The 11,443-nt window shown below is 42.0% G+C and overlaps 2 protein-coding genes across 2 annotated transcripts; both read right to left on the bottom strand.

Moving 5' to 3' along the window:
• Positions 1-1,483: 1,483 nt before the first annotated feature.
• LOC123077856 (RNA-binding protein pno1) lies at positions 1,484-3,377 on the bottom strand. Its single transcript, XM_044500188.1, has 2 exons — positions 3,002-3,377; positions 1,484-2,144 (listed from the first exon to the last, which is right to left on the bottom strand). The coding sequence occupies exons 1-2, from the start codon at positions 3,254-3,256 to the stop codon at positions 1,722-1,724; spliced, it is 678 nt and encodes a 225-aa protein (XP_044356123.1). The 5' UTR covers positions 3,257-3,377; the 3' UTR covers positions 1,484-1,721.
• A 731-nt stretch (positions 3,378-4,108) lies between these two features.
• LOC123077855 (probable chlorophyll(ide) b reductase NYC1, chloroplastic) lies at positions 4,109-9,431 on the bottom strand. The gene is made up of 10 exons (XM_044500187.1): positions 9,024-9,431; positions 7,078-7,156; positions 6,822-6,957; positions 6,337-6,411; positions 6,060-6,255; positions 5,821-5,889; positions 5,544-5,683; positions 5,254-5,376; positions 4,910-5,102; positions 4,109-4,819 (listed from the first exon to the last, which is right to left on the bottom strand). The coding sequence occupies exons 1-10, from the start codon at positions 9,324-9,326 to the stop codon at positions 4,634-4,636; spliced, it is 1,500 nt and encodes a 499-aa protein (XP_044356122.1). The 5' UTR covers positions 9,327-9,431; the 3' UTR covers positions 4,109-4,633.
• Positions 9,432-11,443: the final 2,012 nt, after the last annotated feature.

Below are 11,443 nucleotides of genomic sequence, written 5' to 3'. Positions count from 1 at the left end.
TACTACAGTACTTACATGTTAATATGCCATGCAGAAAAGGGTTACATGTTAATACTACATACTACAGTAGACATGAATATACTCTATGCGGTTCTAAAAAGGCAAGATATTTCGTACAACTATATTGGAAGAATCCAAAAAGAGTTAGATGTTCCCATACTACCTATTTTCAACAAAAACTACTTGTTCAAGAGAAAACAAAACTAAGTATATACTGTAGATATTTTTTTACCATTTACCTATCAAGAATAATCATGTTCACATGCTTATCTCATGATACTATCGTACGCACCCAAGAATTAAGGAGTCTGTTGCAACAGCCTATCACGGGCTTGCCGGATTATTAAATTATAAAAACTTAACTAGTTTCTGCCTACTAAATTGCATGCACCCGCTAACAGTATCCATTTACCCGGTTGACTTTATGCCACGCCTTGAGGGATGGGGGAGAGGGACACGTGGAGGTCAGAGAAGGTAGTGGTAACTAACACTGCTTTTAAATAAAATATAGTGGAAGACTAAGATAATTCTTTTCTCAATAGTTTCTACAGATAAGCTGAAATTATAATTATAATTTGAGGACCTAAAATCATGGTCTATGTATGAATAGTAGCTGAGTAGAATGTTGCCCAGTTAACGATTTCTAAGCCCAACGAATAGGAATCAGAAAATAGGTATAAGAACAGAGTACCAGCAGGTACCTTCGCTATAGCAGAGATTACATGGTGTTGCCAGAAGGGATGCATATCACATCTTCTGCATCTTGTCCCAACATTTACATATACCAAATATGTAAATCCTTCTATAAACTTCATGTAGCAGCTACTACAGGGATAACATGCTGTAGCAGGAGAAGCAGACCAAACCCTTTATGGCACTCCGCTTCCCATGTCCGCTGTATCAACCATAGGGATTGCAGTTAAATTGTCGGATCTTTAGACAATAATAATATATAAGCTATCATAAGGATAACCATATGTAGACTACATGTTTACCTTCTAAAGTCTGATCCTAACTCTTACTGACTGTGACGACGTAAGAGAGACAGATTGGTCATAGGTGTCGCTGTAGAAGGACCATTGGAGGCAGGAGATTGAGCACTGTTATCCAGCTCAAACTCTGCAGAAGCACCGCAGCGCATGCACAGGATGGTAATCCAAGATTAGAAGAACGAAGCACCAAAGAAAGAAACTATGGCATCTAAACAAACATAGCCAAGCTAAGATGAATTTACATGGCAATAAATTACTGTACCAATGCTATATGTTTTGGGTGAGCCTCCTGTGTGAAGGGCTCGCCATACTGATCCAGAGAAATGCAAAAGTTTCTGTACGATTCACAACCATTACTGTGGTCGATTTGTAAGGGTAAAATGGACCAAATCTGACAATTCAACATTCTAGGTTAACTTTATCATTCCCCACATCCACAGCCATGTTATATAGAGTATAAAATACAGTCAAAGAAAAAGAGACAACACAGCTTACACAATAGTATGTGGCATATAGAACGAGTAGTCGAAGCAAACATATAACATGTATCAGAACAGCATTTTCTCAAGAAAAAGCCGAGAACAGAACACAAGGAATATCACCACAGATCTCTCGGCACATCCAAGTTGTTCTTCGTATCAAGACAATGCATAGCACAGTGACACAAATCAGCGGATACAACACCTTACAAGGCCAAAACTGCAGCTATATAATGTGACCGAGACTCAACTAATACCTTTCTGCCAACCTAGCAGATACAGCCCTAAGCTTAGAATAGACCTTGCCGGCAGGAGAACCTAAGATAAGACTACAGAGTGAATCCCTGGCAACCTTGATGTTAACAAAGGATCCGAGTATGTGGATCTTCGTATCAGCGATAACTATGCGAGTCCTGGTAGAGTTCTCGATGGCATACTTGGTCTTGCCTCCTTTCCCTGATAGGCGCCCAATGGCACGCGACAGATGCTCCCCTCTGAGTGTCTTCACATCCTTGATCTCGAAGGAGTCCACATACAGGTCATCAAGACGAAGCAAGGCAACAGCATCGGCAATGTCAAATCCAAGCATAAAAGCATGCACGAAGTCCGCGCACTTCTGAAGGTTGCTCACATCTGGTGTATCATGCCTTGTCTTCAGCTCGACCCTTTTTGCCTGTAAAAAACAAAACAGACTAATGAAATTGCTGCAAAGGAGACAGAAAAATGCTTAACATTCAGATATCTGACAAGTTCTGCCTCAATAATAAGCACCGGAAGAACTCCCTGCAGACCCAAAAACCATGAGAGAAACACCAGCCACAAGGCAAACCAATTGACTCACGTGTATCTGTATTCTTCTAGAACACTATGCTTTCCCACAAAAATAAGAACACCACTAAGCTAATTAATCAGGTCAAGTGCTCAGTTGGTGGCAATAATACGAATCAGTAGCTTCATCATGATGAACTGAAATAAATATGTATATGCAAATAATCAGGATAGGCAGCAGACGTTTACTTGCTTCAAGACATACTGCTAGCGTTTATCCAATCGATCGAATTCATGAAGAATCCTCTAATCAAAGCTAATCGATCAGATTCAATACATACTGCTAACACACTGAACAATTAAGTTCGAAAAATAGTCTACTTTATCACCATGACTATCATGATACCTCCCATTTTTTCAGGTCAAGTGCACAGGGAATTAAAATACTGAACACTGAAGTTTGAAAACAGAATATGCTTTATCCTGATAAAAGTGCTAGTACAGTGAATTGAAGGAACATGGCATGCATCGGGTGTATTTTTGACCTAAATGTTTAAAAGCTAGTCCGGATTTTCTCCATGATACACAAGTGCTTGAACCAAACCGTACAGGATAAGATCATCAACAGACCAACAATTTTCTCCATAATTACTCACCAAACGGCGTGCTTTAAATGACAGGGAGAGAACACAGGTCACACGACTTCCTCTAACTATTAGGACGCTGCAACGAGACATTAGAAAACCGAGCCGGGTTACCAACCTTGAGGTTCATGCGGATGTCGACCTTCATGTGCTCGTAGACGGGGGTGTAGATCTCCAGCCACGCCTTCTTCAGCGGCGCAAAGCGGTGCGGAGGCACCTGGACCTTGCGGTACTGTGGCCTCCCGCCGCTCATCTCGCTTGGCATCAGCGCGTCGAACCGCGGCTTCTCCACGCCGCCGGCCGCGTCCACCGCCATCGCGCCGGAGGAGGATCCTCCTCCCGCGGCAGCGGTCGGGGCTCTGTCGACTTCCATCGGGCTACGGTTGCTGCGGCTGCGGCGGGGGTGGGATGGCGCCGGGTAGGAGGCTGCGGCGGGGGTGGGATGGCGCCGGGTGGGAGGCTGCTAGGGTTTTGGGACCGAGAGGAGTGAAAAACTTTGGAACGGAGAGGCTTATATTGGGCTGTGGAAGGCTGTGTTTGGGCCACTACAAGGCGATGGGGCTGCTTCATTCATTGTTCCTTCGCCAAAAACACAAAAAAAGAGCAGCTCGTTCGCGTCCCCTGCGCGACATGGGCCTGGCCCAGCGACAGAAACTCACGCATGTTTTTTTGTTTTTTTATCGGTCTGTTTACTTTTAAGTTGAAAAAAAAAATTGTTCGCAGATTTGAAAAAAAGTTCATGAATTGAAAATTTATTCACGAATTTGACAAAAAGTTCACAAATTCAAAAAGATGCTGATGATGTGCACATTTGAAGCTTTTGTAATTGGGATGTGTTTGCATTGGACTTTTTGGGTGATATGCATGATGGGATAATTCGTTGCCGCATATTTTCAGGGGGTCCTATGATCCACCCATAATGTCACTGTGGAAATTTACTCCTGTATACATTAGCATTATGTTTCGATCATGCGATGTCAAGTGTTGTTTTCCCATCAAGAAGCCACAGTGGAAATTTACTCCATGTGTACAAAAATCCACATCTTTAGTTCACATTTCGCAGTCTTGCTTCTTTCTATGCAACCTTTTTGTCCTCTCATGGTATGTACTCCCTCCGTTCCTAAATATATGTCTTTTAAGATATTTCAATATGAACTACACACGGATGTATATAGACGTATTTTAAAGTGTAGATTCACTCATTGTGCTATGTATGTAGTCCATATTGAAATTTCTAAAGAGACTTATATTTAGAAACAGAGGGAGTATAAATCTACAAGAAAAGGAACATACATATCCTGAACTTTACACTGATGAACCATGTATGGCGACTCCTTCCAGTTCTAAACCGTGTTGCTAAGTTGCTATACATTTTTGAAGGGTACAAAGCGACACCCGGGAGTTCATAAGGATCATAACTACTAGAGTACATCCATGTACAAGAGAGGAGCAAAGCCCGTCGACTCTTTCCGTGCTCTGGTTACTTCAGAGTTCAGACACATGTTCTTACAGGACAGCTTTACACACTAGCTTACAGTAAGTGGAATGCCCACATAACAAATGCTATTTACCCTTTTCTGAATCTGAGGGCTCGGTTAGCTTATCCTTAAATGGTAAGGCGGCTGATGATGATCCTATTTGCATGTAATTACGCGTCTGGGATCACATTTGCCCCCTTCGCAACATATGTCATTGGATGATAGAATCCCTGTGGTGAAAAAAGAATTGTCTGGTTTGGCGACTCCAGGGATTATGTGCCAGGGAAAGGTCCGCCTGAACTGGAAAGCATTATGAATGCACAGACGACCGAGAGTGAGAATACGGAAACCCATGTATTCTCTGTATACATCTCCATGGCATCTGTGAAGGAAAAGCGTGTTCGACTTTCAGCCCAATTGCGAATTCTATCAGCCTCGGCTGCATATACTGCTCTCCCCTGCAATCGGTAAACAACCAGTCAGAATCTGCAAGAGATACATCAACAGAATGGAGGGGTGTTATATTATAGTAGAAAGAAGCAGGCTACCTCTTCGTCAAACCATCGGCCTCGGCGAACCCATGCAGTAACCAAGGCAAGCAAGATTCTTGGTGGTGTCAAGTAGTTTACTGCCTTTCCACTTCCTTTCACAACTCGCATTCTTGGGACCAATGTCCTTGCTACTGTTTCTGGAAGCTCGCATATTATATTGAACATCTGTTTATTTTGGAGAGATGAACCACTGCAAAGAATAGACTGTAGGTTAACAACATGAGAGCGGCATGTACATACCATATATAAGGAGAGAGTTGCAGAGTACAGAATGAACTTTTTTTTTTCTTGCGCCAATAGAATCCTGGCATCTGAAGAAGTCAAGTAACTTAAGATGTTACCTTAGAAGGAGATCTGTAAGGACCATTCCAGGAGACGCAGTGTGTACTCCAACTTTTGATCTTCTGCTTTCCTTCATAAGCGATGCTTGGAACTGCCTTAGTCCACACTTAGTTGAGCCATAACTGTAAAATTGCAAATCAGCATCAGATTTAGTTTCATTGTAAAAGCAGGAGCGTCAAATACAATGCATCATCAAGTTTTAGACAACAAGAAAAGCAGGACACATCATCTCTACAATGTAAGTGTTAAAGAAATGCGTAGCAGATAATTTGATGGCTGAGGTGCTTACACAGCTGTCAACGGTGTGCTTGATCCTCCAGATCCTGCTCCATCCATGTTGAATACATGACCTCCCTTCTCTTGGTATTGCATGACATCCATAGCTTCTCTGGTGCAGAGCAAAGAACCAACTAGGTTTGTTGAGACGATCTGCAAATAAACCAAGGAAAACAGTTTTAAGGAATAGTGAAATCAGATTGGATGATCGAGCATGATCGAGCCAGTTATAGTTTTCCTGTCATTAAAAGGAAGCATTACGGACAGATAGAAGATATCAATGAACAAACCTGGGTAATATCTTCATCTGAAAAATTTACCAATGGCCTAAAACCTTTGTTTGTGCCAGCATTATTTATCTGTAGATAAATTAAAAGATCGTATTTAGAGCAGTCTTCAACGCAAATACAGAATAAAATGAAAGGGTATAAGTCGGTAAAGTTGTACTTATCTACTGAATCTAAGTGACTCTTGAGGTGAAAATGCAGAACAGATGCCTAGCGGCATCCATTTCTACAGAATTACTTACCCAAATGTCAATTGAACCCAGCTCACCAACAGCAAAATTTACAAGCTTTTTTACATCTTCTGGTTTGCAAACATCACAAGATGTACCAACAACCTTAGCTTGTAATAAAGTTTCTCTTTGTTTCTTCTTGGCAACTGACAAGCCCTCCTGTATGTTCTCTTCAAGCTCATTGATGGTCTGAAGAACTGAATCAGGGCTGCCAATAGAAATGGAGATAGTAAGAAAACTAAGACAGAGCATTGAACTAAAATTTGAGCGTTATATCGAGGACTACCACCTGCGGGAAGCAATTACAACATGATCTCCAGAAAGAAGAAACTCCCGAGCAAGTGCTTTTCCTAACCCTCTTGTGCTGCCAAAATAAAACTACATGGTCAATGATGATCGTAAAAATAAATAACAACGAAGAAACAGCTTCCCATGGATGCAATCAGTGGTGTCAGATCCATGAAACAACATCCATCAACTTTTACTTCACACGTTTATAAGGCAACTAATTTAGGGGATCGTAATATATATAACCGCACATCATAATCTCCTTTACAAACCAACAAAGAGATACTACAAGACTTATACTCAACTTATGCAATCTGTAGAAAAAGGATACTGAGGTGAAATAGTATTTCCTATCAACTTATGTTGGAGACATTCATTAGATCAGATTATTTGTTTTGTTCTATATTAAGAGCACGCACACTACTTCCTGGGAAAACCGAAAAGATTCACATGGCAATGTCAGAAGAAGAATGTAAAATGTGCTACCTTCCCGTTATGACAACATTGCGAGGTCCAGCTTTACAGTGTTCCTCTAGGACACTGTTTGCACCTAGCATTGTGCCGATAATTACTCCACCAAGCCAGCTATACCAAATTAGTGCATCCGTTTGGCTGTCCCCACCTAAATACAGAGGTAGACACATTATTAACTGAAACCCTACGAGTGCTTTATATGAAACTAAGAGAAAGGAAGAATACAAAGGCAATGCAGTAGATTGTACAAGAAGAGTATATGACTGACCTGATAACTGAAATCCAACTGCTAGTACAACACCACTGCTCATCATAGTGATAACGTATCTGCCTACCTGAGTAGCAACCTGAGAGGAGAAGGAAATCAGTGAATACAGATCATCTATGTTTCAGAGAAGGAGTACAATGTGTGATCTGTTTCAGAACAAAAAAAGATGAAATTCTTTACTGTTGAGCATGCAAAGAGTCAACATGGCAATTGTTAGTATATATCACATGACTGGACAGCTCAAATGGATAATATATGAGTAGGCACGATGCAGCCAATCTAAGTAGCAACAAATTTTGAACAGACCTTGCGAATAAGCAGATAACGCACAGGCAATTAGGTTAGAATCAGGTGACAGTGGACATTTTGTTCAGAGTCACCAGTAGAATGACACTACCAACATCAAACCATATCCTCATCCCACCTCACCATATGACTCTTTCTTTACTCTTATAAAAAAGACAGTTCGTGTTGATGGTCCGTCTGCCTCTTCGCGCCCGAGATGAGAATAAAAAATGTGCAGCTATAAGAGTAGAACTATTGACCTGCCTGTCTGGCATGTGAATGATTTCGAGCTGACTTTGACCTATAAAATAGTAGCTGCTGCTGAGCACCGACCATTATTCCCCAATCGTTCCGGTTCGTCTCTCCCGTCCCCTGCTCATGGCCTCTCCCAATCTCTCTCTCTCTCTCTCTCTCTCTCTCTCTCTCTCTCTCTCTCCTCCAATCCCACCCCACCCGGCCTTGAGCTTCAATCCACCTTAAAAATTCAAAATTGATTTGCCGCGCCCGCTTGATTCCTCCCCGGCTTCCCATCTCCTTCCTCGCTATTTCTCCTCTGCCCCTCGCCACGCTCAGTTTCCGCTGCCCTACTCGCTCGCCATCACCAGTAATGCGTGGAGACCATACCCACTGCCCACCATCGTCAGAACACCAAAGCTGCAACCCCTGCCCATTTGCTCGCTCGCCGTCAACTGGATTGCATGGAGGCCATGTACCCTGCCCGCTCGCCGTTGCCGTACCGCTTGGAGGTAACAACCCCTGCAGACAAGCTTGCTCAGGAATTGCAGTTACAACGCGACCTGACAAGCGCTGCGCAGGGCTGCATCAACGAGCAAGCGAACCGTTCGTTGCGCTATGCGCTTCTTCTTTGTCATGATCCTGCGTCTAGGGAGAGTGGAGCAACGATCCTGGCGGCCGTGCTTGCAGGCTGGGGTATAGTAGTTCCGGCAAGATCAGGGTAAATCTGGGGAGGAATATGGGAACACGGTAAAAGAGAAAGAAGAACAATCAGAATTGGAAAATTCATGTCTACCATGCCTGCTTTCGTGTCAAAGAAGGGAATTTTTTCTCTGTTTCATATGTTCTAGAGACTAATCTTCTCTTGACAAAAATCTTTGTACTACATATTTGGGTTTGTACTTTTGTTATTCTACTTCATTTTATGTGATTCCGTGGCATAGCACGGGCATCTTACTAGTAAACTAAAAAAACACAGTAACGTTTAGCTTAACCGCACACCGTTCACACAGCAATTTTAGGCTCCTAATGTGCACTTTTTTCAGATGACTAAGATTTAGCAACCAAAAAAAAGGCAACATAGAATTTAGCAAAATCGAACACGCCCATCAGCGTCTCACACATCTAGCGTGCCACATCGATTGTGCCACTACTGGTGGGTTGGAATCCTAAACTCACTAGAAGAGAAGATCAACTAGAATCTAGGCCCTGGAACATATGTAGGATCATTTTCAGCATCTGATGGGAGCAATTCTCGCACCCATGCAGCTTAATTACGATATCTACCCCCATATCTGCATATGCATAAGGTAGTACTGTAAGTTAACCAAGCACCAGGCAACCGATCAATCAAAAAATAAACCATAGTATCATCTAGAGCAACTGCATGCGTCGGGCAATCGACGGTTCGCGAACGGAGAGCTCACCGAGAAGAAGATCTCCTCGGCCTTCTCGACCGCGAGCTCGTACTGCCCGCCATACACCTCCGCCGCCGCCGACCGGGACCCCGCGAGCCCCTGCATCGCCGCCTTCAGCGTGTACAGCGGCCCCTTCCTGCGCTTCCGCGGCTCGTTCGGCGGCGACGACGGCTTCTCGTCGTCGCCGCCGGCCTCCTGCTTGAACGCGCGGCAGCGCAGGAGGGAAGGGCGGTGGCATGCCTGAGAGACGACGGCCTCCGGCGAGCGGCGGAGGCGGCCGTGGACGGAGAGGTGGACGACCGCGGCGGCCATGGCGCGCTTCCTCCCGGAGGAGATAAGGATCCTGTGCTCTTCCTCTCGCTCCGGTCGGTTCTCGCTCGTACAGTCGTACTGTGTGTGCTTTTTTTGTTTGTGTGGGGTTGTTTTGCTCCTTAATTTATGGAGGGGCGTGTGCCTTGCACTTGCCAGTGAAAATAATAACGCGATGGATTTCCACGGAGAAAATAGAGCTCAATTCGTGGATACAAGCTCGGGTAAATTACAAATTATGCTTAGGTCCAGTAGGTTCTCTCTTGTCTACTACTCCCTCTGTAAAAATAATTTAAATCAAAAAAATAAATAAATAATTTTCTGCTGCCAGTGAACAAATAATGTGCAATATCATCAAGAGAGGAAAAATGTGGTCAATTTTTTTTAAAGAATGTGCTCGCGTACAAGTTTCAGTTAGGCTGGAAGTTCTTAGGATCAATATAGATTATCTCCTTGTGTTAGCAAAAGTTGTTTTTCGGCAAATTGGTTTTGTTATCTTGCAAGGTTGTTGTTTTTGTTTCGCTGCACAACCATTCGGTCTATATGTTATCTCGCAAACATAAACTATTCAGATGTTGCAATGTAGCCAACCATACTCAAAAACTTTTGAAGTTTGTCTAATCATCAAGTGCCAATTTCTATCTAAGAATCCCCGCAAAAAAAAATTGTAATTGTATCCAACAAACTGTCAACACTATATACAATGGCGGTGCTAGGAATCCAATCATGTGTAGCCAATTGAAAGTTGAGTAATATGCATTAATAAAATTTGTTTCACAATCTTTGCTCATAGTGTAGTCAGTTGACTACACAGACTGTGTGTGGCTTCGTACATGGTATTAGATAGATGTGTTAGATTAGGCCACCGAGAATTGTGATATCGACTTGTTGATAGTAGATATAGTATATTTGGTTAGTGAAGTACTCCCTCCGTTTTTAAATATAAGTCTTTTTTAGATATTTCAATGTCAACTACGTGCGGTTGTATATAGACGTAGTTTAGAGTGCAGATTCACTCATTTTGCTCCGTATGTAGTTCATATTGAAATATTTAAAAAGACTTATATTTAGAAACAAAGGGAGTAATTGTCAAAAAAAATATAAGACATGTTTTCTATTAGACATATGCTTGAAAAAATCTCGATTCAGTCAGTTTTTTTTATGTTTTTATGCATGTTTGCTTTTTTTAGTTAGGTTTTCTTTTCCTCCGTGTTTATTTTTGGATGTTAGGCATGTGTAATATACATTGAAGTACTATAAAATGCATGCAAGTTACTAGAGACTAAAAAATTCACTATTATATGTTTATTCTTGTATGCTATAAAAATTGTAATTTTTGTGTAAGTTATTCTCATTATTTGTTTTATTTTATTTTCACTTTCTTCTTCTTTAAGGGTAATACCAACGTCACTCATTCTTTCTTTCTTAGAAGACTTTATCTTTTGAATTTGTTTTAATTTATGTTTTCATTTTTTATAGGAGAAGATGAACGACGACCATTGATTCAATCTAATGGTCCCAACGAATTGGACTGAATGCCAAAATAAATTCAGGCGCTAGATGGATAGTCGCCACCTTTAGAAATGCATAGATCTCATGCAATGCCAAAGAAAAAAAATATTAGTAGCAATTGGCATCGGGCTATTTAGTTGACGTTTGTGTGAATTTAGTCATGTTCGACATCTTTGATTCGGGAGAATTGTTTTGATTTATATTGGTCTATCATTCTTTCTTGTTAGACTTTTACAATCGAGATCAATAGGTGTGGCATTCTTCATAATGCATATGGCAATATATGCTTGGAGCATAGAGTTATTCCATGAAATAAATAAATCTAACACAGTGATAGTTTCCAAGCAGTCACGATGACTTAAAATGTGTCGAGAAAGGACGGCAATTTGTCAAGAAACAAGAACACTACAAGGAGAAGTACCCCGTCGTAATGACCCTGTTGGTCGTGGGTTTACATAGAAATGTGCAAAAAAAAAGATACCGGTTCGACCGGCACTAAATGACACTCGACTGGTACCATGTTCGATCTTCTTCTTCCATGTAAAAGATTATGGCCGCTACGGCACAACCACGCCGCAACGGGACAAAAGAGCGCCCATGCGTCCGAT

This window comes from Triticum aestivum, chromosome 3D (assembly GCF_018294505.1).
Source record: "Triticum aestivum cultivar Chinese Spring chromosome 3D, IWGSC CS RefSeq v2.1, whole genome shotgun sequence".
NCBI classification, from domain to species: Eukaryota; Viridiplantae; Streptophyta; class Magnoliopsida; order Poales; family Poaceae; genus Triticum; species Triticum aestivum.
Note: the sequence above shows the minus strand (reverse complement) of the source record. Positions and strands in the feature narration are given on the sequence as shown.